Source organism: Fusarium oxysporum, chromosome 6 (assembly GCF_000149955.1).
Source record: "Fusarium oxysporum f. sp. lycopersici 4287 chromosome 6, whole genome shotgun sequence".
NCBI lineage: Eukaryota > Fungi > Ascomycota > Sordariomycetes > Hypocreales > Nectriaceae > Fusarium > Fusarium oxysporum.
In genome coordinates, this window is record NC_030991.1 from 3524998 (window position 1) to 3552182 (window position 27185).

At 47.4% G+C, this 27185-nt stretch overlaps 8 protein-coding genes across 8 annotated transcripts; 2 read left to right on the forward strand and 6 right to left on the reverse strand.

Annotated features, from left to right (window-relative positions):
* Positions 1–2814: 2814 nt before the first annotated feature.
* On the reverse strand, positions 2815–4050 carry FOXG_14021 (uncharacterized protein; the record flags this gene model as incomplete). The annotated part of the gene is made up of 6 exons (XM_018394088.1): positions 2815–3093; positions 3152–3503; positions 3562–3638; positions 3694–3736; positions 3786–3918; positions 4041–4050. 6 exons carry the CDS (start codon positions 4048–4050, stop codon positions 2815–2817), a joined length of 894 nt encoding a protein of 297 aa, XP_018253533.1.
* A 2536-nt stretch (positions 4051–6586) lies between these two features.
* On the forward strand, positions 6587–7873 carry FOXG_14022 (uncharacterized protein; the record flags this gene model as incomplete). Its single annotated transcript, XM_018394089.1, has 1 exon — positions 6587–7873. One exon carries the CDS (start codon positions 6587–6589, stop codon positions 7871–7873), a length of 1287 nt encoding a protein of 428 aa, XP_018253534.1.
* A 1085-nt stretch (positions 7874–8958) lies between these two features.
* FOXG_14023 (uncharacterized protein) lies at positions 8959–10032 on the reverse strand (the record flags this gene model as incomplete). The annotated part of the gene is made up of 1 exon (XM_018394090.1): positions 8959–10032. The coding sequence occupies one exon, from the start codon at positions 10030–10032 to the stop codon at positions 8959–8961; it is 1074 nt and encodes a 357-aa protein (XP_018253535.1).
* A 2437-nt stretch (positions 10033–12469) lies between these two features.
* On the forward strand, positions 12470–14686 carry FOXG_14024 (STE/STE20/YSK protein kinase; the record flags this gene model as incomplete). The annotated part of the gene is made up of 1 exon (XM_018394091.1): positions 12470–14686. One exon carries the CDS (start codon positions 12470–12472, stop codon positions 14684–14686), a length of 2217 nt encoding a protein of 738 aa, XP_018253536.1.
* Positions 14687–16043: 1357 nt separating this feature from the next.
* Positions 16044–17637, reverse strand: FOXG_14025 (uncharacterized protein; the record flags this gene model as incomplete). The annotated part of the gene is made up of 6 exons (XM_018394092.1): positions 16044–16111; positions 16185–16329; positions 16618–16735; positions 17147–17249; positions 17359–17435; positions 17510–17637. 6 exons carry the CDS (start codon positions 17635–17637, stop codon positions 16044–16046), a joined length of 639 nt encoding a protein of 212 aa, XP_018253537.1.
* Positions 17638–17928: 291 nt separating this feature from the next.
* FOXG_14026 (uncharacterized protein) lies at positions 17929–20623 on the reverse strand (the record flags this gene model as incomplete). Its single annotated transcript, XM_018394093.1, has 10 exons — positions 17929–18196; positions 18244–18291; positions 18341–18526; positions 18584–19241; positions 19293–19483; positions 19531–19561; positions 19616–19824; positions 19878–19975; positions 20025–20215; positions 20266–20623. 10 exons carry the CDS (start codon positions 20621–20623, stop codon positions 17929–17931), a joined length of 2238 nt encoding a protein of 745 aa, XP_018253538.1.
* Positions 20624–22578: 1955 nt separating this feature from the next.
* On the reverse strand, positions 22579–23245 carry FOXG_14027 (uncharacterized protein; the record flags this gene model as incomplete). Its single annotated transcript, XM_018394094.1, has 2 exons — positions 22579–23046; positions 23099–23245. 2 exons carry the CDS (start codon positions 23243–23245, stop codon positions 22579–22581), a joined length of 615 nt encoding a protein of 204 aa, XP_018253539.1.
* A 1862-nt stretch (positions 23246–25107) lies between these two features.
* On the reverse strand, positions 25108–26175 carry FOXG_21346 (uncharacterized protein; the record flags this gene model as incomplete). Its single annotated transcript, XM_018401679.1, has 1 exon — positions 25108–26175. One exon carries the CDS (start codon positions 26173–26175, stop codon positions 25108–25110), a length of 1068 nt encoding a protein of 355 aa, XP_018253540.1.
* Between the last annotated feature and the right edge of the window lie 1010 nt (positions 26176–27185).

Here is a 27185-nt window from a genome sequence, read left to right on the forward strand (position 1 = left end):
TTCATCTCATGCGATGCGGATCTATGTTGAGAGGCTGTGTTGGAACATTTTAGTGATGAATAGCAGTCCTTAATTACAGACTAAGGGCACCGTTTCTCACCAGTTCAGTAACGCCATCCTCCAGTCTTGGTAGGCTTTGGCCTCGGTGGGAGCTTAGGTGCGCCTGTTGTATCATACGCCCCGCGACCCATGAGTAAGTCTTTCGTTGATGACAATTTGGGAGGGGAAATTTGACAGGAGAACTTGGGCTTTTGTGGCTTCGGTGTTTCATAGACTCCTTTATATAAGTCCGTGGTAGCTATATTTGCCTGCAAGTAGTTTATCATACGATGGAGGATACGGTGCAGAGCACAGCCAGCTTTTGAGCTTGAGAGACCAAACTCCTGAAAGCTAGGTTCGGGTGATCGAAGTTTGACTCTGGAGTGGTTCCTGTGCTCTTATCACGTTTAATTAAATTCTATTATGCTGTCGAACATGGTGTAGCGTACGTACTACGATCACGTTGTTTGTGTGCTGCTGGAGCTCTAGTGAATTCTATAGAGTGTACTATCCTACATATACGCTACAGTTTTCAACATTCCTCTCCTTGACACTCAATGCCAATCAAAGGTTATGAGTTGATGATGAAATAATAAAGAAAACAATTAATGTACGCAAAGGAGTTGGTGTTGGGATCGCTATCATGTATTGGCAGAGCTGCTGACTAATGCTTACAACTAATGTTCACACCCCCTTGTCCTCAACAACCAGGTGCTGTACCTTTATACAACAGGCCTATACTCCGCTAATTCTATGTACGGGAATTCCGCTGCTTTGCTTTAGTCGTCAAAGCTTCCCTTACTCTCCGAAAGTGATGCGCCTCGAAACGGGACTACTGTTACTCGATTACCAAATACCTCCTAAGCGACCTGATCGGCATCATAAACAGTAGAAAGCACAAACCGTTTGTCCACTAAGATACTGCGACTGTGGGCCTTCACCTGATCCGTCAATTGAGACTTTGCCATTTGTCTGCTGGTGTGTTATCTGGCTACGAACCGGTGACGCAGCCTTAACCGCATTAGAGACACTTTCTGCCGGGAATATCTCCTGCCCCGTATTTGAGACCCCCCTTGCCAGGTGCACGGCCATAGGCGGAAGAGCTACTTGGCAGTCCCAGATAGGAAGGTCGCTTCGTTTCTTAGTTGACAAGCATTCCAGGGGTGCATTTCGCTCGCGTGAACGATCGAGGGTGTGGCCGTACTTCAGACGGCACTACCTAGCGACGAGTCCCGCTCTGGCCATAATTGACAGGCTTTACCAAGTTGTTTCCTTGGACCATGGACCTACCCAGCAGGTATCTACACTGGCTATGGACTAGCTTGTGTGGATGAGCAGCCTCTTTGAAGTCTGTGGTCTCGTTTCCACTCGAGGCGCTTCTGTCACGTTGTGCTTCCCTTTCGATGTGGCGTTTGCCTCAACCATAGCCGAAGAGCTTGGCCAATACATTTTCAGCATCTGTTAGGTCATTTCCTTTCTTCTTCTTTTTTAGTTTAGCACTGATACGATACGTTTTGTTCCTTGTCTCCGACATGATCTTACTTACGCCATCTCTAGAGCCTCGGTAAATTTATTAGCGTCTATTGGGTAGTTGTGCAGTTAGACTGCTTGACACGCTCATGCAGTGTGACAGAGCCTTTGATCACCGTTAAAGATTAGTCTGCTCAAATGGTGGTAGGACTAATCCTACGATAGATAATTCCCCCACATCAACCGTAACGCACCAACTACTTGAGGCTCCACCGATCGTCTTGACGGAAGAGCAGCAAGCTCTTTATACTGCGCTGAAAAGAAGCGTTCGCGACCATCTAGCTTTTCAGTCTAAAGCTTCATTCTAGGCATTAGTGAGGGTAATGAGTGGACTACCTATATGTGTTAACATGCGGTTTTTACCTTTGTGTTGAGGCTGAAGCTCCTTAGATCCCGCAACCTTATGGCTTTATCACGGGGGTTTCATCGAGCTAGCTTTTACAGGTACGACAAAGGAGCGCGAAGGCGTGCCAACAACGCCATCTAGAAGTACACCTCGACGTAGTCTTCAATTTGGCGGATGATGTCATCAGCATTGTATTGAACTTGGTTCGATGGAGTTTTCAAGATCTTCTTTCAAGATCTTCTTTCAACAGCGAGTTGTTGGTTAAACAGCATGACTCATACCTGTTAGTATCATCGGACTGTTTGGGTGTACGTTTTGTGATATCCGAAAACCTCAAGACCCTAGCAACTTTTTAGGAAGTTTCACGTGGCCCCCGGAAATGGAACATACATCTTAGGTTGAGGAAAAGGTTGGAAACATCCTCGCAAAGCCTCTTTTAGCGTTGAACGAAACCTCTACATCATCCAGAGATTGGTCAAGCCCTCGCCTCTCGTTGATTCATCGGCGATTACATTGGTGCTGTGTAGAAATCATGTTAGTCGCAGTTAAAGCTAGCATAACCGCCGAGATCTCATTAATCACTCGTTGCCTCTGCAGTTACTCGCCTCGCTCGCCTCTTTCTGATTTTTATTTCCTTCCCGAAAATAGCCGCTGAAATAGCAAAATCCCATCGAAAACCTCTAGCTTCATTGTATTACCCTTGCCTCCTATTCTTCTTTCTTCCCTTCCTCGATAGTAGTTAACCGTAGTGCTATACGAGAGCTTCGTTGGGCGGTCCAGCAACATGTTCGTCGTATATGTAACACCTTTGAAACACTTCAATGCTATGCATTTGGTACCTTCCCTTTTCCTAAGTACCTACGACGTGTTTCTCATAAAATCGGAGCATCTGAGCCATGTTAGCACGAGTGCGGAGAAGTTAATGGTTTGAGCAACGGGTAAACAACCATCTGCGGGCACCTCTCGTACATAGTCTCAGTGTCGTGCTTAGTCCATTTGTCAGTATTCCAAGTAACATAACATATCAGCCGTCCAGCGACGTCCTTGTGCAAATCATCAATTGTTTTGATCTCTTTCTCCCATGACCCCAAAGGAGGTCTCCATCCCTTCGGACTATCTCCCATAGGCCTTTCTTCTTTTATAGGAATTCTTGCATGCTTCTCATAATATCGGAGTATCTGAACCATGTTAGCACGAATACTGACAAGCCAGCGGTTTGAGCAACGGGTGGACAACCATTTGTGGGCACCTCTCATAGATGGTCTTCGTGCCGTGCTTAGTCTTTTTGCCATTTTCCCAGGTAACATAAAATATCAGGCGTCCAGCGTCCTTGTCACAACCGTCAATCGTTTTAACCTCACACAGCTCCGAAAGAGAACTCCATTCCTCCGCTGTCATTGGCCATGTCCCATCAGTACCACACTGCTTGCTCCTTTTTGTTTGCCGCCGCTTGCCTGCTGTACCAGAAGTGCTGTCTGCCTTCGGTAAACGCTTCTTGGTCTTGGCCTCGCGGTGTGATTCCTTGAAGATCCTGTGCTTCCCATCTATAGCATTAAAATACTCTGCAAGAATATCCTTGCCGGTGCCCCTTTCAGAACACATCACTAAGAATATTCAAGCTCAAAACGGGGATGCCGTGTACATACCTGAAGTGTTCTTTAGGTTCCCAAGTGTTATCTTTGTGGCTATAGTCTCTCCATTTAACCAGAAACCACACTTTGCCCTGTAAAGATGTGAGTCATGAACGCAACTACCGCCAAATTTGGAATCGCGATTACGTCTTTCCTCTTCTCGTGTTTCAAGATCTTCTCGACTTCAAAGCTGAGATTCGTAAGTATCAAGTGAAATTTATGGCAGAAGAACAGCTTACATGCCACGCCCACCTTCGCTATTAGATTGCTCTCCATCCGATTCCTCAATCAGCAGTTCCCTTCTCACCCGGCTTGATCTTGTGGGCCTAAGAGCGCAGGCAGGAGGTTGGTTGGGGCAAGTGTTGCCAGGAGCTATGGAATGTTAGCTCGCTGTTTGTCTGACACGCGTCAAGGTGATGCGCTGTGCCTCTTTTTCTTGTAGTGGAAGATTTCGGAGGGGTCAATTAAGACGACGTTATGAGATAGAATTATACCTGATTTCATCGTAAAAATGTATGGATTTGCAGTTTGTTACTCCGGAATTCGATTTGATCGTGTCTGGCGCGCGGTTATTATACTGTCGCGAAAAGGCAAACTCCTGCAGCCAGGATCAGGCTTTTGAACATCTGGAAAAGAATACAAAAATGAAAAAGGGGAAATGTAGGTTTTCATGCTGCTTTCTATGAGCCTCATTTCAACATCATCTCAGCGCCGAAGCTCAACGATAGCTGTCCAAAATAAGCCTTTAGAGTTTTGACTCAAAGACACCCTGGTCTGTCCGATATGAAATACCGACGCGTTTCACTTTCGTCCAGATTGAGAATTTGCCGAATTATCCACTCTAAGTTTCAATTTTCGCCCAGCCGAAATGATACAGAGCCGGTCGACATCGGTTATCCATCCAGCACCTTCAATTCCACCCATCTCGTTGCTTCGCCTCGGTCTTGTTTTCTTCGCATCACGACGACCATCAGGTCGCTATGGAACAGGATGCTGTACAAACCGTCTCGCGCCTTGAGCATCAAAGCCTGTATTGCCAATGAGGCGCAAATTAAATCATCTGCTAAAAACGCGCTTCTACTCCGCCATCTAGATAAAAACTCCCTCAATCAAAACCGTTTCCCTCTTGCTTCTCATGAAAGACCACCTACAAGCATTCAGTAACCAAGCGCAACAGTTTTGCAACTGACCTGGAACATTCGGCTCAGAAAGGACCCAGGATCAATTCACATCACCCGACCTCATGTCGCGAATTTATCGAATGCACCGAGCGTCACACAATCATGAACTCTGGCTCTTTGGATTCATATTGGGAGTCATGAATAGAAGCCCTGCTCTTCTTGCGCGATTGCTACAGCATCAAGTATTGCACCTTTCAATCTGACAATGACCCTTATTGATTAAATAAAGGTCTAATTTGCCGCCATAAGGACGTTTTGTACACTGTGTACAGTCATTTACATGACTGATATCACGCAAATCAATGTACTCAACTGACGACGTTCAGTGGCAGTACTTATGACTCGCACTGTCACTTTATCTCCCCTACTCCAGGTTCGTGGCCCAAACCACCAGGCAGCAGCGGTACCTCTAGGTACTGCATTTGCTTAGCCGGAAATTGCTTCCCCACCCATAAGGCGGCCAAATTGTCACAAGCCGCTTGCTTATGAGGTAGAGCCATGTACCCCTATGACCTACCCTAGACATTACAATGAAAGTGCAAGTGCTCAACACCGCAACTCTCCCCTGTAAAAATTCTTTCTTGGCACGCACTGTTAGTGCGGTGCTAGGAGCGGGATTTTCTACGGGCCATGCGACTACACAAAACTGCGGGGATGCTATCGGCTCCCTAACAGCAGCTTTCAGAGAAGGAATTTTGGAGAGTTCGCCTTCTCTGACAACAACTTTGTCGGATCTAATGGCGGCACCCCAGAACCAGAACGCCTTAGATATCGGAGGACGATGCCCATGGGCATCGGTAGCGACATCCTCCCGATCAACGACGCCGATTGCGATGGGTTTTTCTCCTTTGAAGGCAAGCCGCACCGCCGGCCTCTGATCCCTTCCCAAGGTTTTTCCCTGCCGCCACGACAGTCGACTACGAGCTACAACTTGGTTACTGGAGATTGTGGACTGCATCAGCAGATGTAGCGATGCGTGAGAGAATTCTGGTCGGTGGAAAAATTTGACAGATTGCCCCCGAACCCGCTGACGGGTGACGGGCTTGACAAAAACAGCGCCTTTTGTGCCTTGGTATGCTGGATGGTGAAGGAAGCGGGGTATCCTGTACCTAGCTAGCTCAGCACGTCTTTTGCTCCAGTAGGAGATTTGGCTTCGTTACAGCCACCCAGACGAAAAATATACACATAACATAGTGCTCAACACCGTAGCGATTCTGCCGTGCAGCTGGGGTACATTCTTTTGCCCTCTCAATGCACTTAAGAATACTGGGAACCAGAAAACGCCGAAACCTACCATAATGCCTTCTTGCCATCTCACGTGCTGCCTGAGTTTAGTCTCACCCATGATGTCAGGGTACTAGCCCGTTGCAATTGGCCTGGTGACTCTGTAGAGCTATCCGTGCTGCTAAAATTAATTTGCCCCACTTCCTGGTCCCAGATCAGCCTTTCCTATGACGAAGGCAGAATCTCACGTGAACTCGCGTGAACTCGCTAATCGTGGTTAAGTTTCTAGTGGCGACCACGCGGTCTTTCTCTACCCCGCGACGCGTGCAAGGGTTGAGGAAGCAACTTGAAAAGGGGCGTGCCCTCCCCCCTTCCGACAGGTAGTCCCAATGCCAGTTCTTCCTGCCCCTTCATTACTTTCTCAACTTTCTATCACTATTATGAATACTTACAGGGTCTGGGTCGTTTAACAGTCTTTGTATCTTTTTTCATTATGCCCCTTATCGGGGACGTACCCGCTGTCTCCATCGATCGTCATACAATCTATTCAAGGTACTCAAAGCCTTGGTTTTCCTGCTACGACGACATTTTCCTCGAATAGTAGTTTCACCATACAGCTCAGAGGTTGAGTAGACATGGCCACTTCACAGTCTTCTACACCAATAAATACTCGGCAAAAAATCAATCGGCGCGAACGGCGTCCGTCTCGCGTCTTCCCACCAGACAAGAACTCTCTTTACGATATCCTTCGCCAACACGCCTGTGAATCCCTCTTCGTACTGCCAATTTGCTGGACCGATTCACACTCTCTTTATCTCGGCGTGGAATGGAGAGAACTACCGCCATGCGATACACCTCGGCCTCCAAATTCTCCAGGCACACCGTCGCGAGGGCACCTCAACCCGTCGAGCACTATCAACAGACTAATAGCAGCACTCGACCAGATTCTTGAGCCCGACCTACTGCCCTCTAAAAAAACCCTCGCTGCTATTGAGACAGTTCTCGGGGTTCTATGGCGTACACCCTTCAGCGAGCCGTGCAAGTCACCCAAGCTGCATTTATACTTCGGCAGTCGTGTTTACCGTGGTGCTGTGGGCGCGCAGTTTATGTGGAATCTCACTTCTAAGGAGACAGCTTCTTCCTCTTCTTCGTCCAGATCAGCTTCCACGGTACCCTCGGTGCCCATTGATGTCTTAAAACAATCTTCCCCCAACCAAAGCCATTTTGCTCCGTCCATAATCTGCTACGTCGGCAAACCTCAGGTAGCGTCAGCCCGAAGAAAATGTTTTAGAGTCAAGCCAGACTCTCGCGGGTCGTATGATGAACGTGTGCTTCGCCTCCAGGAACGAAGACGTCGCAAAATAGATCCTTCGAACTCGGACAAAGATGCCTATTTTATAGCTGTTTTTCTCGCTATGGCTCAGAAGCACTTCTACCCTACTCCATCAATCAGTGGCAGGTGCGACTCGCAGATGCCGAAACATCGAAGCATTCCACCGCGCCCTGACTTTCACGACCTAAAGTTAAGGATCCTTACCCACGATGTTGATAAAAAGGAATTCATTGTCTACACTGGATATCTAACAAGGGGATTCTTGCAAAAGTTCCACAACCCCTCCAAGACTCCGGCCGACGATGACGATGCTGTTGTGTCTGGTCTCAAGATTGAATACACAAGAGTTCCCATTTGGCCAATCCTAGGTCTGCGCGAGAGACTTGGCAAAGCTTTGGGTCCAGACATTGTCGGAAACTTCAATCCAGACGAGATGGAAACATGGGAGACAGGCCCCGAGACAGAACCCGAGACAGAACCTGAGACAGAACCCGAGACAGACCCTGAGAAACAAAATGGCAAGAGGCGCAGGCCAAGTATTCCACCACAAGCCGTACAGAAAGAGACAGCAAAGCGAAACAAGCGATGAAAGAAAATGTATACATACATGTTGGTGAAGTGAAATGATAAATAGTCGACGGAATTTACGAAACTGATCGGGCCGAGCCTAACGACGAAAGGCAAATGATTGATTTTTCCAAGGATGGTTAAGTCCAGCGTGGAATGAACGGAGACGAGCTCGCCAAGGGACAGCACTTTGGCGGTTTGTGGCAGACTGCTGGCTGGTTTTCAACCCAGATAGCGCTTACGAAGGGCCAGAAATTGTCATTTTCAATGCATTAGAAATGGTTCTCTCTGCCTAAAGTGTATAAAGAATATGGCATGATTATTGATACATTACCTTGATATGTCTCGGTGAGATATCAGACATGGTTAACATGCACACTTAGCACCAGACGTCTCGGTGACTCGATAGGCCTTGAGTATTTGGTAGTAGGTAATTGCATTGGGAACCCCCCTCACCGATTGAGTTTCTATCATCTGCTAATGTTGGTAATGCACCCCTACCGAAACCCTGTATTCCGTTGACTCAGGTACGATAGGTTTGAATGATAACTAAACGTAAAAGCTGCCAAGCGGCTCAAAAATAGAGAACTGGATGAGGAAAATTTCCTGCAACTTCCGACAATGAGTGCCGTTTTATGGTCGAACCAACTCGGCTCTCCTTACCAATAACGCGCGTCCAGCCCGAGAAAACAGATCCACAGGAAGCCGAGCTGACCGGCGCTCAAACGGGCCCAGGCCCGCCTTTTTCCCACCTTGCGGAATCAGAGTGATAAGCAAGAATACCCAGAAATTTATTCAATGGCCGGCCAACATTATATTTGGCCCAGAAGTTCGCCCAACTAGTTCGTGTACGAAACCTTCATCTACATGGCAAGCAAAGACGTGTGGACAAACTCGGATCTGGCGAGGGGCCATGTGGGGGAGCAAGGCTCCTGTGTTTTGACTTCAAGGAAGATGTAGTGGACTAAAAGCTTGAAGTTTGTACTTCGCCGAATTGCCCCACCGATGGTGTTCATATTGGAAAGAATGATGAGAATTCATGCAAAAGATAAATAACCTACGTCTAGACCTGCTTGAAGGAAGCAAGGAATGACACACTTGCTCTTTTCAATCCCTCCCAATCAGATCCTTCTCCTCCTCCTCCTCCTCCTCCTCCTCCACATGATGATCAAATCGTCGTTCAGCCCTCTCTTCTTCAAGCATCTTTCCCATCGCTATGACTACCAACTCAGGGAACAACTCCGGTTCTTTAAGCATACGCATTCCAGCCTCGAGACGTGGGTCTAATCTCGCAAAGAATTTACATGTCCTTTTCCAGGAACGTAAACGGCAATGGTGATCCGCAAAATCTGCAAGTCGCTTCGAGGTCTGCCGCGTTAGGTTGCACTCACTGATGGCCTTGTCAAGCCATTCTCCCTTTTCCGGATTGAACAGTTCTTTTGAATTTCCAAGGAAGTGGAGAATCCGTTCCTGTTCGGGGCTTGGCTGCTTTTGCAGCAAATCATTTGCAAGCTCGATGACCTCAACCTTTGCCCAACACACCAAGATGAGATGGATAAACTGCTTTTGTTCAGGCGTGAGACCATTGGCCACCGCATTCAGCATTTGATGACGGAGAGACGGTCTCTTTGAATCGACAAAGAACAGCGGGGCTCCATTTGTGGCGAGTATTCGACCGAGCATGGCCAATCTATGCTGGCCATAATACCGTCTTTTACGGGACGCGAGGAACCAGATGAGCTTCAACATCTCCGTTTCTGCATCCTCAAGTTGGGGTTGTATGTCGATAAACCCCAAGTTGTCAAGTGAGGGCATACTGCAATCATTGGTGTAGGAATCGTTTTCAGACTCATCTCCACCATCATCTTCAGACCCATCTTCAGATCCATCTTCAGACCCATCTTCAGACCCATCTTCAGACCCATCTTCAGACCCATCTTCAGACCCATCTTCAGACCCATCTTCAGACCCATCTTCAGACCCATCTTCAGACCCATCTTCAGACTCAGTTTCCATTTCATCGCTCTCCGTTTCGGTGTCGGAACCGTCTTCACGCTTCAGATAAAGCCATGGGATTTGAGCGTCGAGAACGAGCAAGCAGAGTCCCATGGCCTCCCCAGGGCGGTTTCCCAAATACTTCAGAGCTTCGAAGATATCCCAAGGATCTTTTAGGCTTTGCATAATGCTGAATTGAAGCGATGAGCCATAACTCAGCAGTAGGGCCCTCCACAACTTCGACGTGAATCCCAATGCAATGATACCCTTGTCGTCTAATGCATCAATTATTTGGGTTCGGATTTCTTTTGGGAGTGAACATAGATCCATTCGATAAAGGGATAAATGAATGAGAATAGAGGGCGAAAGTCTGTTATGGATGGAGGAGATGAAGAAGAGCAGATAGTTGCGAGCTTCGGTCAATAAACTGGCTGGGCACACAGTGGTTCCACTTTTGAACTCGGGTTTCAAAATTTCTCGTTTTTTTTGCTGCTGTGCAGGGGTTGCTTTTTGAATTCGGCTCGAGATCCAATAAGATGGCTTGAGACTCACATCCTTTGGCCAAGCGACTTATGTTTTTTGCTGAACCGACTACGCCTACAGACCAATCAAGCGGCGCCAAGAGAATCATCTTCCCAAACCAGTGAATCGGGCTCGAGCGTTTGATGAATATTTGGGTCAACGCTCCTAATAATTCAAGTCGACTTGTTCAATTCAAGCCTAATCCCCTGACTTGCAAATCAGGAAAAAAGGCCACAAGTCGAGTCTATCTAAGTCCTGACTTACAAGCCAGCAAGTCAGCATAGTAAAATTAGTAATATATAGGTATCTTTTACCTCTTTTTTCAAGTAAATTCTAAAGACCTAGGGTAAGTCTTTTCATCTTATCTCGCCTAATTAGGCTAGTGCTGTGATTTGCAAATCGAGTTACTCAATTCAATTCCGATTGGCTAGACTAAGTCCAGCTCAAGTCCACCCCCCACAAGTCATGCCAATCAAAAACCTAGTTTAAATTAAGTTATTGGTAGCGTTGCTTTGGGTCAATGCTTACCCTGACCAGGATGGGTCACAGAACGCTAACCGGAAATAACAAGAAGGTCGGCGGTCTAGACATTCATGACGTAACATATGATCACAACTGTAAAACAAAGGTAACGTGCACGATAGGTGCAAGCGATCGCGACACCTCGGCAGCAGTTGGGACAAGGCACTATCCAGGAGATCTACAAGCATGTCTAACGCCTTGAAAAGGACGGTAATGCCATCAGGATGCAATAGATATGGTCCACGGACGAGTCCTTCACACTAGGCGCAGAAGCAAAGGCAGAAGCGCGTAAGGCGACACGCATCGACAAGGCGCTGCCCGGCAAGCACATGCGCATGCTATACGATGACCTCACGGGACGCGAGTCCGACATCTTAGTGTAACTACGAACGGGGATAGCACGGGTCAACAGGTAGCTGTACAGAATATGCACAGCAGGGACAGATATGTGTGACAGCAGCAGTCATACGGTTACCAGATCGCCTGGCCCTGACGGCATCCGTCTACGTGCCGGGGAGAGACCCTTAGGCTCTACAGGACTTATACGCCAAAGTTCATCCAGCTATTAAAGACGCAAGACGAAGACCAGGAAGAGCGGTGGATGTAGGACGGACGCCCTACGGTCGATGGTCCTCTTGGACTGACCAAGAAACACCACCGGTCCTCAAGGGATCGACCATTTTACATTCACGGTCCAGTAAAGATCACTCTGGTATAAAGACCACATTCGTTAGCACTTTCATAGGTCTTAGCTCACGAGCTATCAATAAGTCTTCTTTATAGCTTTTAAAGTTTACAGCTATATAAGATTTCTTTTAAAAGTCTAGAAAAATTAATATAGCTTATTTTAAGCCTTAAATATAAGTTATTAAAATCTTAGCTATTTTAAGTTTAATTTGAATTGTTACGAATTATTTAAAAAACTGCCTTTAAGGTGAACAGTGGGGTGCCTCGCTCGCTTGTCTGTCTCGCTCGCTTATCGTGTACGTTATATAGGACTTGTTTTTAAAAACTTAGGAGATTAACATAGCTTATTTTAAGACCTATATACAGTATAAGCCATTAAAATCCCGGCCATTTTAAGCTTAATCTTGATTTTTAAGAATTACTTAAAAAACATAGTTTTCAAGGTGAAAAGTAGGTTGATCCACTTGCTTGTCTGATCCACTCGTACGTTAACGAGATTTAATTAGCTTACAACAATCAACTCTAGTAGAGCGGGGCAAGAAAAATCAATTCTACTATTAATTGATTTTGTCATGACTACCTACAAAAGGTGCTTGCGTTCGCTTATCTATTGCATATGATTACTGTATACGCCAACTGTTTTTAGGTAGCTGTATTCAAAACACCTCCGTATGGGGCTCGGAATAAGTCAATTTTCCGAGAGAGCACGGACTTTTTATCTTGGGGGCCACTTGACATTTTCCCTGCTTCCTACCTCACTTGATTTACCTACCACGTTCAAACTTTATTCACCTATCCACCTTCATCTTTCATTACGATTGGGCCTTCTCAAGCATTTAGTTCTCTCTTTAATATTCAATTCGCGGAAGCATCCCGCACCATAACCGAGCGAATGACGTCACTTCTTGTCAGTAATCCTCACCTTTCGGCGATCAGACAAAATGCCATCAATGATGCGAGGGAGATGCAAAACTCTGTCGTACAGGATTGTGCTGGTACCGGGAAAGAGCCACCGTCCTATTCTCTCTTAGAACTTATTGGCAAGGGGAGTTTCGGCCGTGTCTACAAAGCGTGCAGCACCAAGTCAGATCAACTCGTTGCCGTCAAGATCATCAACATTGATAACGGAGATGCCCTCGATCCCAGCGCAGATACATTTGGTGATATCCTGAAAGAGGTCGAAACACTAAAGCTCCTTGGCAGCAGTGGCGCAAAAAATATCAATACTGTGGTAGATGTCCTTCTTGTTCGCCATACTATATGGATGGTCACCGAGTATTGCGCCGGCGGGAGTGTTTCAACTTTAATGAAACCGAGAGGTTATCTGCCAGAACAATGGATTATTCCTATCTTGCGCGAGGTCGCGGAAGCTATTCACTGGGTTCATGGGCAAGGCATTATCCACCGGGACATCAAGTGCGCGAATGTCCTCATCGCGGAAGCCGGCGGCGTACAGCTTTGTGACTTTGGAGTGGCTGGTATTGTGGAGACTAAATTCGACAAGAGAAGCACTGTGACAGGATCCTTACACTGGATGGCACCCGAACTCTTTAATTCAAACGTGCGGTATGGTTCTGAGGTTGATATTTGGGCGTTTGGATCAATGGCTTACGAGGTTGCTTCTGGGTTACCGCCCAATGCCAACTTCCGAGACATCTCTCGGTTTGGCACGTACTTGAAACAACACTGTCCTCGCCTCGAAGGCGATCAGTATTCACAAGGGTTAAAAGATTTGATTGCCTATTGCCTGGTGGAAGACATTGCCCAGCGACCCTCCATTGAGGAAATCCAACGACATCCTTACATCTTCAATACTGATGTTGACTATCCAACTGCATCGCTGTCGAGGCTTGTGTACGCTTACAGGATCTGGGAAGCTAAAGGAGGAAGCCGTACATCGCTCTTTTCTCCCGGCGGGGCGCAAAGAGAATCTAGTCCGCCGTCGTCCCTGGCCTCCCATGATGAATGGAATTTCAGCACTATGGATGACCTGGATCAGCTGATGGTTCCGGATTCTTCTCAGCCCATATTGGAGCTCTACAATACTACCGTCGACACACAGTCTCAGGTATCAAGACCTCAACCACGCCGTCGTCGGCAGCCACCAACAAATATGAATATGCCTCTGGTTCCCCTCGAGAAGGCATTTGACCCAAATACTATTTCCAATTACCAGGACAATATCCGTTCTTTCTACTTCCCACAGAGGCCACTATTGACGTCGGACCTTCCTCTTCGCGACCATTCAGAACCTCTGGATGTTCGAGAATCGTTGATTGATTTAGATGCTGCGTTAGGCGACAGCTTGTCCCTATCTCCAGACCTATCAACTATCAAACCCGGAATTAGGCCCGTCTCAAATGACTCAACCGATGCAGATCGCCGCCGGACCCTAGATTGGGCTTTCCCTGTAGACCTATCTACTTCAGCAAACCGGCATGGTGGGCTTGAACCTGTGAGAAGTGACGAAGAATTCACTATAGTTCAAGCTCAGAGAGACCTAGTCGCCGGAATCCCTATGGAGCCCACAACCTCCGAAAACCGTGCGTCTACTTTGAGTCTTATTGATCTCGATGCCAGTATGCCCGACAGTTTGGGAGAGACCGCTCGCCCTTCTACGGCGATTTCAGATGCTGTTTCATCTACGTCGGAGATGTGTCATACGCCATTCGAGCTTGAACGACATACATTTGAGTCAATTTCACATCCATCAGCTGCCCGGGAGCCATCCATTTACGTTGACGCAGGTGATTTTGACAGCACAGCTCTCTACTTAGCAGTCGATCCCAATCAGACTATGCTGCATAGCACTGGACGAACTAATCAGAAAAGTCTGTCAACTGCCCATAGTGAGGATGAAGAGATTTATCATCCGCTTGGGCATGACTTTAACAATGGGACGAATGGGAACCAGATGATATCTCTACCGCCGCTTCCGAATCCGCCAGCAATAGAAGTGATGCAAGGAATCTCATCTGTAGAAGATGTCAAAGACGAGTTGTTGCGGTTGGTGTCTAGTTTCAAGAGTCATTTGGACTTGGGGAATCAGATGCTGGAGACCCTCCCCGTGCGCCAGAGACACGTTGTTCCAAGAGAGTCGTCCCCTTAGTGGATTATAGTTTTAAGATGCTGCTATTGATCCCGGATAGTATGATTGTAGGATGGACTGAAGTAGGCGACGATACTCAAGGCCGTTAGCATACATACAACGAATGTGTCATGATTTATGTGGATGCGGATCATTTCGAATAGAGACGTTTACGATAATATAGTCTTCTTCTATTCTACCACCATTGAATCTCACTTACCTTGGTTTCATTTTGTGTTGGTGGGAAGAGAAGGTTCTGAAGGTGTACAGACAAACAGCCAAGATCATATGAGCGTTTGGTTTTCTATATAGGGAGTGACAGTATTTGAATTTTCTTACTCATATGTAGTCTACTGATCGTCTCGTCAGCAGAATGCTGGCCATAACTTCATTGCGCTCTTGTATAATTGGCGTTATGCCGGTTGTTAAAGCGCCGAATATCGACGTATTAACTGTCCCTTGACCTTCGTTAACCAGATATGTTCACACGCTCCGGGCGAACTGAACAGGGGACCTGCCTCAACAAGTTCCGATTAAGGTAACCACTGCAGGCAGTGTAGTGATTGGCAAACGAGGCAGGCACATCGAAGACTCTGTGGTTCATCTGAAAAGGTTGGCTTATACCGATGAATAGATCAGGTGTATTTATTGTAAAGATTCTTGGTTTCTACATAAATGCAGAAATAATAAATCTTGCTATTTCTTAACAAAACGAATGTGGTAGCACGATAACGACAGGCAATATAACAAACACCAATAACAAACTCTCTCCACTCTGGCGATGTATTTAAACCTCCCAAAGAACAAGACCTCCCAGGTTTGACAAATAGGCTCTTTTGCGTTGGCAATGATGACCATGGCGGGCAGGCAGTGTTGCCCTTTCAGCTTTCAAATGTCAATGCTTGATACTTATAACTAAAGTCACTAGACTTACCGCTTCACAGCCTAGCATGAAGGACATTTTCCAGGGAGAATCCTGCACTGGCTGGTATCTGTGATTAAAGGATCACATCGCTTTTTGGTGCCTGCATCGACACCCAAGCAGAGGTCGTAGTAAGGTTCACCATCCGCTCTTGAATGACCGCAGTCACGGTACACCTTGGTTGGAACAATGTATTTGCACATGGTTACAACAGAATAATAATGGATAATAATTGCTGGGGAAGTATGGCTAAGAGTGGTCTCGGTGCTTGATGTTAAGGCAAATACGCATTGTCTTTGGGTTGACATTCGTCCTTATATAGCTAACATCATTTACGACTAACCGGCCCTCGACAGGCAGCAATCGCAAATGATCCATACAGGCGCTCACTGACCTGGGAGTTTTTACACTTTCAAGAATAGCCGGAAGCCGTCCGTCCAGTGGTTTGCGAAGAAGTCAAGCGTGCAGCAGCGACATTTGCATGTTGGTAGCATTAGTACTGTATCTCTCGATTTGTGTGTGAACTTCTTACCAGGTGACAGCAGGTTGCAGCCAATTAGAATGTCCTATGTTAAGAATACCAACTATTCCACTTACCCAATTCAGCCTTGACCGAAAGCCCTCGCATATCCTGCAAAAACCTCCCGCTTTCTATTGGCTTAAAGATCGCGCCGTTTGTGTGATTGTTGGTGATGAAAACTAATTCACGTCCACGCCTTGTTGGTAACCTCCTGCCAGCCACCTGTCAACTGATCAGAGTAATAACATTGGCCACTTGGTAAGGAACCTAGCATTACATGTAACGTCTCTCCTCCTCCCATCCAACGGAACCGACCTCTCCCCCCCGGTATGTGTATATGATGGCACTTGCATGATTCCACCATGCTACACAGGTGCTTAACTCACTGATACTATCAAAGATAGTCTACAGGGCGCCTGGAAATTTGTTCTCAAACAGGCCAACATTACATGTGGTCCAGCGAGTTCATGTACGAACGCTTCATCTGTGTGGCAAGGTGTATGGACATACCCGGATCTTGCGAGGGGGCATAGATTTCTGCCAATCGGATTCTGTCAGGCAAACCGGAACACGCAGCGCTGACCTGTCGGCTTGTTCCCGTCCACCAACTCGGTCACTGCAAGTCAGGCTCGGAAAGGAAAAGTTCATCTGCCTCACGTCCTAGTTGGGTGGGTCCGGTGGCGCTTCCTCTTCCCAAGTATTTTTCCTCATCCCTTCGGGGGTCTTTTGCCATTGCGTCAGTTCAAGCTTTACTCGGAAAGAAATCATATGCCACATCTAGCCCATGGAGGCTAATACTACGGCTTCAGGCCAGCTGTAGCCTTCAAAGAGCCTCATTTTCTTCGTTCAGTATCTTCCATACGTACTGTAGTATGTAGCAAAAGAAGATTACTTTTACCTTCACGCTGGAATTCACAGTTTACCCTCATGCGTTAAGGAATCGGTAGCTGATGGACAGAGATCGCGCCTGGAAACTAGGTCTATGTGGCAACCGAGGAGATAGAGCAGGATGAATTGTATCTTTGAGGCGTTTTTTTACCTATTACCGAAAGCTAAGAAGGCGCTGAAGACGACTCCGCCGGTTCTCCGTTCGACTACTGACTGCGGCATCTGCTGCTGCATGCTGTCAGCATTTGCTCGTGCTATCTATTGATATCGTAGCCTCGATGAATCGTTCTAGGCACAGCGAACTGCTTGTTATAACTTCCAGATGCATTGTATAGAAAAGAATGAAGTTGGTGGTCCACTCACACACTCTTTTCGAGGTGGAAGGATCGTTTTCAGAACCAGGATGGCCACCTTCGGGATTAATCCAGGCCATAGTCAGCCTGGAGGGCGAAGTAGTGGCTGTGTGTTAGATGAGTAAAATGAGTCACATATAATCTAAAGTTCGTTTGTGGACCACGAATAAAGGCCTTGCGACGAAGCATCTTCTCCCTCATTGGCGAATAAATAACCGAGAGGTTGAGGATTGAGCACGAAGTCCTTCGGTGCCGAAGAAGACATTGATTTGGCCGTCAAAGCAGTCATCATCACTTTAGGTTGTAAGTACTTGGGGGAGTAAATATCGAAGAAATTAAAACTGTACAGCGAATAATAGAGGAGTAGGAGAATTTAAAATAAACTTGAAGATGATCAACATGTAACGCCGCAGACTGGTTTCTGCCACACATCTGGCTATATATACTGTCGCGATTCTACAGTATAACCTTCCTAACCAAAGGCACTCGTTGACTTGTGTTGCTCCCAATAATCCATTCATATTGATCTGTCGGCTGCCTCCAGACAGACTATTGTTTATCTATAACAGTAGCCTATTCGTTAGATGAGTGAAAGTAAATCGTGGAGTCTCTCTGGGTTCTCGGTCGCTTGCTCATTGTTGTGGGGTGAGAGTAGCAGTCCTGCTAGATGTTTTTTTGACTCTTGCTTTTTCATGACGTTCTGTGCTCTTGTTAGAGATGTCCGGCTGATGGCAAGGTAGTATACCTCTTCAAATGAGTCGCTCACGAAGAATCGCACAGTAGTCACCTCCCGTTCCTGTCCTATGCGGTGAATACGCGCGAGGGCCTGCTCCTCCACGCTCGGGTTCCTAGAGAGTTAGTTACCCATGAATCAAGCAATAGCTGAAAGCCCTACCATTGTGGCTCCATGATGTAAGCTCTACTTGCTGCCGTCAAGGTAAGGCTAGAAGCTGTCAGCAGTCGATCGTGCATGAGGCTAGCCATTTGCTTACCCATTCGCACCGCAAGCCAAAGTCAAGAGCAAGACACGAATAGAACTATGTTCTCGGAACTGTTTAATAACCTGCATTCGATCCTTTGGTGGTACACCCCCATCAAATCGAATACTCTGGATGCCTGACTGACTAAGACCATTTTCGATAAGCTCGAGGGTCCGCGTCCATTCTGAAAACACAATACTAAGACAAGTCAGCTACTTTGGATTGCTGTAAAGTGAGGCCAGACTGGGATCATACCACTTTTCGCTGACCTCACGAGCCTTGATGTCTGTGATCAGGGCTACTACCTTTGATGGCAGGCCCTTGTTTGTCTGTGGCAGCACGCCCGGCAAACTCGACTCAAGCTGCGTCTTGAAAATACTTTGCACAACGGTTTCCCCGTTCTCACATTCTGAACTTTGTTGTCCCATGGTATGCCCTGGCTCATAGTGCGATCCTAAAGAACACACTCGCCGTAGGGATATTATCTTCTGGAAAACGTTGTTTTTGGCTCTTTTCTGGAGAAGATTGTGATCCTTCTTCACGTCCTCGAAAATACGGCATCGAATCTGGTTATATACAGCCCGCTCTTCGGGATCGAGGTTGACAGCATATCGTATATCTTCTCTGGGCGGAAGCCTGATCGCTGCCTTGCTCCGCCTAAGCATTAGGCATCTCAACAACAACCTCAGTCTCCGAATAGCCTCTTCGGGCTGTCTCTCCTTCCATAGACGAGATACATCAACATCGAAACATTTCCGATCAGTGTAAGGGTGTGCTCTGATGAATGTGAAGAGTGTCGCAAGATCATCGAGTCTGTTCTGAATAGGAGTGCCGGTGACAGCCCAGTAAGATCTGGCTTCGAGTGCGCAAACAGCTCGAGAAACTTTCGAGCTTTTGTTACGGACCGTATGAGCTAGTTTTGTCAGCCTAACTAGTCATCATGAACATGCCCAGTCAACTCTACCTTCGTCAAGAATGATCCTCCTCCACCGGACAGAGAACATGGTATTACTCTGAGAATCCCTTGGCCGACTCCATTCGGCAGCAATGGTTTGGTATGTTGTCAAAACTATACCGCAACTCTCGAGCTGCGCTTTAGATAATAGCCGACCGTTTCCATGATACAAATAGACACGCAGACCGTCTTCGACATGCCTATTGCAATATTAGCGTGGAGTTTTAGGGCGGGTGTGACCACGAACTCAGAGAGCTGCTCCTTCCAGGTCCCCATTACTACATAATATTAGTCTAATTGCTGAGAAATAGAGTCCGAGGACGATTCCTTACAAGATGGAGGAACAACAATAAGAGTAGACAGAACGCTTGTTGGGACGTTTTCGCTAGTATCCACTTCATTCGACTTACTTTGCAAGTCTGTTGCAACTAATGCCATCATTGCCAAGGTCTTCCCAAAACCCATGGGATCAGCTAAGATGTCTCCATAGCATTGAATGGGCTCTTCAGACTGAGAAGTATTGGAGACTCTGTTTACAAACCTGGGCCGGCACCTAATTAGCGGGAGGTGTAGGTAACATCAGCATCAACTCACAATCGTCCCTGTTCTGTGTCCGCAATCTCCCAAACGCCTGGTTCTTTATCAGAGAACCCCCATCCTTCTTCGCGCTTCAGCATAAACGTAAGAGCTTGCTTCTGATGTCTAATACCTCGTTAGATACAAGTCCCGTACGATATGTACGCTAATCCTTGCCTTTTTCAGTGGTGTCCTGATGAACTCGGGCTGGGCAGCTTCCTCCAGATCATCATGGCATATTAGCTCATCTAGAAAGTCGGGCTGCCCAAAGATGTCCTCTACAGGTAGAGCCTTCAAAGTTGAAGTAGCTTTCTCTCTGACAGGAATCTGCAACAAGTTCGCGCCATGGTTGGTATCTGGAATAGCTTTAGAGAAAAGAGACGAGAACATGAACTGGGTGAGTTACGATTGGAAATCGCAGGCAACGGAAAACTCGAGAATTGCTGGCTGACGGCGGAGGAAGACATGCCAGTGAAAGAGTAGTCCAACCAGCCGTGAGCAGAGCATGGAAAGACATGAAAACATGCGCCCACTGGCGTGGTACTGTAGCATCTGGCAAAGGATAGATCCAACGAGCTATAAAAGGGGGCGTTCTGGGGTGCAAAGTGAGCGTTGCCGTATGGTGTTGAAGGGACCAGTTGGTTCGTGTCTGTTGCATCAATAAACTGGCTTGGAATTACCGTAGTGGGAAAATATAACGTCTGGCCTTGTGGAATACCACCATTAGTGAACATGGAAGATCCGTTGGCATGGAAAACAGGCATCTCTTGGGATGAATGTAAATACTTCGCCCGCTTCGGGGACGGCCCGCTATATGAATTCATTCGTGTGGTGTAAGATTCTAAGCGAGCAATAAATGACTGGAGATTTCTTCTTTGAGTACTTATAAGTAGGATACAATTGGCCATTTATAGACGCCAACAAAGTTGCTACTTTTCAAGATCGGGCCCCAGACCTGAGAAGGCTGAGCACTGAGCACTGGCCGTCGTGCTCACACAAGGGGCTGATTGATGCGCAAAACATCCTGGACTAGTCACACCGTGCATGTAGAGGTAACTATGTGCTTGAAAAGACCCTACGAGAGAGGAGAGACAATACGGCGTTGACAGTAACGGTTGACTCATGTCAGATCAGGGTAGAGTTGGTGAGCCTTGGCCCCTGTAAGGGATAAATTGCACTGCCAGATTTGCATTGCATGGCAACGGGCGAGGCAGGCTCCAGCGAGCATTTCTCACGCCTGCTTATGGTTAAGTGACAAGCGGCACACGCATGCTCAAATATTGAGCATATAATTTGATCTTGATTGGATGAAACGGTCTCAGCTCGCTTAGATAATTAGAACACGATGCGACTCGGCTCCGTCTATCACGTTCGGACCGGGCGTAAGTGGATTTAGGGCTTAGCGGTGACCCATGGCTAGCCTCCGATTGGCTACATGGTGTTCTCTGTGACATGGCGTGCGTTTGAGTCCCCTGGACAGGTTTATCAATTCGAGTATCCCTCAATGACGCTAGCAGAGGCTTCGAATTGGTTTCCTCACATTGCTCCAATGGCAGTGAACCATGTCACGCCGGCACGTTTTCCCATTGGTCATCCTCTGCGCACCTGAGAGGCCAGTGTGTAAAGCCATTCTTGGGAGGATCAGAAATTTAGATCTTATATATATATAGAAAGTAGCATTTCCATTACATTACATGGGTGACCCTAGAACATAAAGAAGGCTGGTGTAACCTTATACAGGGCTTCTCGATCAGCGCCGCTAAATGTTTGTTGAGAGTTAGGCACGTTGAGCTGAAAGGCGAATGGAATCATCCGGCTCATTCGCTCATTGCGAACAAAAGCAATTTCCTAGACATTAATGGATTCCTTCACGCTTTTTGATGAGGTGAAGCCTGTGTTATAAGCAGTGACCTAAGGAGCGCTTATTGGCCCGGTTGGATAGGTGAGTAGTCTCAGGTCTGTCGAGTCGTCTCCATTTATACTGAAGAAAGGCGTTTACATCACGCTTGGATACTCAACTCACCCGAGAGCATCCTCAAAGCAGATCAATAGTGGCAGGCCGACATATTACGGCGGGAGGCGCTCATGAATATATCCTCACCAGTAGCATAATTTCAATCGCATTAATCAACACATAAATCACTAAGTCAGAATGTTAGAGAATCCCTTTCTCGTAGGCGTAGATTACAAGCTAAGGAGGCATCGTGGTTTCTATATGTGTTTCCGCGCAATTAGCAACAATACCGTATCGACAGGCATGACGAAGACATTCGTCTCGATCCTTGAAGACGTTGCAACCAGCCAGTTTATATAAAATAATCCTAGCCTTTCCTCTGTTGCCTGAGTGAGTCTCAAAGTTAGAGAGCTTCGCATCTTTAGCAAAGACCGTCAAGAACTCCGTAGCCATCGCCAACTACATCATAGAGCTCATTGGCAGATTACGGTTCGCCTGGTAGAAACCAACCTCAAAAGTGAGTATCCATCCTCGATAGGTGACAGCTCTTTCACTAGTGTCTTTGTGTCACTGGAGCAACACCACGGCAATCCCACGCTCGCTTCAATTCACCGTTAAGAGGGCTTATGTGAGGTTGGGTGGAGCTAGGTTGCATGTAAGAGGCAGGCCTACCAAGCGTGGTGTTCCATTGTCTAAGAACTAGTTAGCAGGCTGCTAGATGATATGACAAAAGACTTTAACTTATTGAAATAGTCGCGATGGATTTCATGCGGGTTGGCCAGTCAGCGACATGGCCTGAGGCATCCCAGGGGCTTGCGATCCTTGTGACATCATGACCAGCGACTGGACAGCTGGGGACTCACTTTTGCTGACCAAAGGGCCCGCGAAAATAGGAGGTGTAATGGGGTGATTGGTATAACTGACTTGTCGGGCACCGTGTATATCCAAATGTTGATCAATGGACCCTGTCCGGTGGATTACTGGTTGGAATGAGTCGTTACCTCGAGGAGGGCTTGATTGAGTGGAAGGATGAGGGCTGCCATAGGGAAAGTTGGGTTTCAGGACGAATGGCTTTTGAACATCTGCTGAGAAAGCATCTCGTAGAGCATTGATTTGATTCTCCAACTCTGGCATCGGCCATGCTTCCATCACCTTCTCCAACACCCTCATGTGCCTCGTCAAATACTCGCGAGCATCACCGTTGAGCTCGGGGTCTGGAGAAACAATTGCAACCTATTGAAAATGAGTCAGTTCGTGTCGACAGTTATCCTCACCGAAAACCTACCAGATGAATGGCAATGCAAGAGAGGCCTACATAAAGAGAGAAACTGAAGCCTCGCTGCATACACTGGAGTCCTGTGAGTCCAAAAGAGTTGAGGGTTGCCTCCTGAAGATTACACAAGGCCTTGGCAGAGCTATAGCAAATCATCATGTGGCGTTTCCCATTGTCCGTCCGGTGAATTGTGGTCAAGGAATGACAGGATAGGTCGATGGAAGAGAATCATGGCCAGATAGTAGTATCCGTGCATGTTTCCAATAAAGTGCGAGGGAATCCAAGTAGGCGATCCATCTGATGGGGGACTTTATGATGAAGACGTCGCTGGTTGGCTGCTGGGGGACGGACGTGACTCTAAAGCTTGGCCTCCCAGTGCCCTAATCTGGCCTGGAGCATGGATGCTTTGCCTGGCCGCCAGTTCCTCCTTGCTCTCCCCTCGGGGTGAGCAGATGATAGAGAATCCCTGGCTGGCGGTATTTGAGTTATGATAGGGCTCAAATTATAGGGGAGGGATAAGTGACAAGGGAAGGGGAATGAAGATGTAGGAAAGGAGAACCAGCGTCCATTGGGGACTGACAAGAGAAAAACATTTAGGGCCGGCTATAGACTCGCGGCGCAAGTAAATTGATGGCCGGTGCCCTATGAAGGAGATGCGATGATAGAAAGTATAGGCAGCCAAGTGAGTAACAGTAGTGTATGTTTTGATTATTCCATGGAAAATCAAGGATGTATACCCTGGGCCCCAGCGGGACAGCCGCGCGTTCACTGATACACGACGGTGCATTGAGATCTCTCGCACTTGGTTGTCGGCGTTATATTATACCACTCTACTCTCCTACTGATCGAGACGGGAAGCTATGGGAAGATGCCGGTGGGTGTTATTGTTGATGAAGAAGGGGGTTGGCTCTCACAAGATCTCACCAATCCTTAGTCTCCTTCCCTTCTTTGTCCTATGCTTGGTTATCTCGACAACTCTCCCGCTTCCTTGCTTCCTTCCTTCCTTCCATTCTTCACAGGGGACTCGACGTATATATTTAGCTTTGGCGAAGAACATGGCATAGGGCTTGTTGGAGGGATTGTCCCTGTACACGCCTGGAAACTGAGGGGACTAACTCTTGACTGGTCATTTGTAGATAGGTAGGTGATTCGCAAGCCAGCCTTACGACAGCCGTCCTGTGAGTACCTTGTCCCAAGGGCATGTGGTGTCCCAAATCTTGGGATCTGGTCCTATCAAGGAATCAGCTATCTTGATTGTGCAGGACATCATCAGGAGCTTTACTAACATTGTCAATCGCCCGAGTTCAAGTCAAATTTCCCTTTCGGCTGACTCTGTACAGGGCCTCGCCGCCTCCTGCCTCGCTCCCCTTGCTCAATGACGCAGCTTGCGGTGGCTGTTGAGGTTATTCCAGAACGATATTTATTACTTTCGATCTCATACCAGAGACGTGTAAAATTAGCTGACTCTACCGGCCAGTGAGTTCCAAGGTCGCCCTGAAGACCATTCGCAGCCGAATTTTATTTTTGGGAGGGCTAGAGAGCAATTGCGTGTTGTTAAATAATTTCTTCAACAGTGTGGGCGAAGAAAGAGCTATCAACGGCTTCATGAGAGTACTTTTGCAGTTCTTGACCCTTCCACTCATGCTGGCACGCTCTTTTCCAAGCCCCTCAAGAGCAGAGGCATTATTCGTGCAGAAGATAAGTTTGCTAATGAGGATTGCTACTCTCCAGCTTGAAGTCAGAATCGGGTGTCTTGGGTTAGCATAAGCGATGTCATTGTCAATATGGCGTTCGGTGATGAAAGCGTTTCGGCGAGGCATTGCTGATGCTGCAGGAAAGAGTTGAGAAAAGGGCTGGTCAGCCTGATTAGGCTGTAGCCAAAGACCGTCATCTTGGTGAGACTCGACATCCCTCACTCAGGGAGAGGATCAGAAGGGATAGTGAGACTGGATAACGTAAGGCGTGGTGATTGATGAAAGCTTGGTATCCCCTCGGGTGGATTGCAGGAAGAAGATCCTCAGCTAGCTCTCGACTCCATTCGGGCCAAAGACGATGAATGCTGTTCCACTTGATAGGTCGACTCGCATATTCTTTAAATCAATTGGAGGTTCGCTTGTGTTGGGTGAGCTGTTTCTGTCAGAAATAATGATGGGCTCATCGTCAGATGATGATTCGTCGTCATCAGATGGTTCCAGCTCTCTTTGAATGCTATCGAGTTCAATCTCCGGATGACTGGCATTAGGTCTCCTCCCAGTTGGTACGGTCATGCTTTCAAGGCATGCTCTCTTATTCGAGTCGATGGTAAGTTTCACGGCGACCTGGTCAGGATGGTATTGTGGTTTTTCCGCTATAAGTGAAAAGGATAAGCCTGGTGGCTGGCAATGCCGCCGTGTTGGAGACCATCTTTTTCTAGTCGGATTCGCTATACCTTGTTTAGGAAGTATTGTATCGTTTCCGAGTTTCTCTCTCGTTTGGGGGGCTGCTAGTCTTTGTAAAGGTTTGGGGGACAGACGCCTCTCCTGCATCTGGGCTCTCTTGCCATGGTTACCACTGAAGGCTCGGCCTATGCCAGTCTGAGGGTTTGGTTTGACTATCAATGGCGCCAATGATGAATTCGATACCTTGGCAGCCTCCAAGCCCTCCAAATTTAAAGATCTTCGGAGACTTTCACCAGAAAGTGTTGTTGGTTTCAGGGCACGGATGGCTTCTTCTGCAGAGCCAGTCTCGACAGCAGAGTATTTCAAATCAGAAGTATGTGGGGATTCCCAGTCCATGTGCTGCTCAAGTTCAAGCGGGTCATTTAGAGAGGAAAAGACGACACCAGATATGTCAGCGCTTGTTGTAGTTCCCGCTGTAGTCCAGTTGAGGCTGTTTTGCATAGTTTGCATATCATCGAAACCCGCCAAGCCAGTTGAAGCTCTGGGGTCTTGAAGTAACAGTGCCTCGTGATCCCGGTCAAAAGATGATGGGTAGTGGTGGCCAGATTGGAAAGGTATGGTGAAGAGGGTTTCCAAGTCAGAGTTGAAGCCCATGAAAGGGTCCCAAGGCGTCTTCAATGGGATCCATTCGGAGATCTGGCCATTTTGCATGTTGTGTTTGCCTGGGATTCTCCGATCTCCCTCAATCCAAAGCTAGTGGTGACTTCGTGGTCCGCGTTGGCTCCATACATTCGAAGCTATCTTTCCCTCGCTCCTTCCAAGGTTCAGGTTTTCTTTTTGCCTCTTAAGACTATCCAGGGACGCTGTCGTTCGAACGTTGACGGGCTGCTGCGGGCAGAGATAGAGATAGACGAAAACCTGTGTTGATACCGTAGTTGGCTGTTTGCTCGTGAGCCTATCAAAATTGTGGGAAGGGATAGAAGGGCTCAAAGAGGCATTGAAATTTACGGTTGTCTTGCTTGTACGGACACTTCTTGGATCTTGAGTGCCCGCACCAGAATTTGTGCGCACTTTCACAGTTCAACTGCCCTTTGTGTCGCTTAAGCCCAACGGATGGTAACAAACAGCCAATGGATCAACGCTGAGTGGTCTCGTATAGTGGGGGGTCACCGTTCTAATTACAAAGTCCTGTGCAGCTACTTCCTTATAAGCACAGGAAACAGGCCGCATCAGTGCAGTAACTTAGCCTGAGGCAGGGAAGGCCGGATCTGATGGACCAACCAACCAGAATACAAGGGTATATCATGAAGCAAACGCTAGCCTGCAGGCACTCTATAGCAACCTGCATGTACTGTCGTCTACGCCAATGGGGATCGGCTACTCCCGACGCGGTCAAAAAGTGTACTTGACCAACATCTGCACCAGGGAGCAAGTCTCGATAACTATGCGTCACGAATTAGGGTATTCATCTATCAGGAGGAGGATGTACAGCCAAATACAGTGAACAATACAGCCTAGCCGATAGCTCTTATGTTAAAAGAAGTCTTTCAAGGCCGATGTCAAGAAATGTGGACTCAGACGCAAGGTAACCCCGGCGGAAAGTCCACCACTCAAAACAGATAAACGCGCGCGTACTGTTGCTGTTCCAAACCCCGCACTGACTTGATGGACCAGTATCAGGTGGTGGGTGCGTCGTTCAACTGCCAACAGGAAACTGGCGC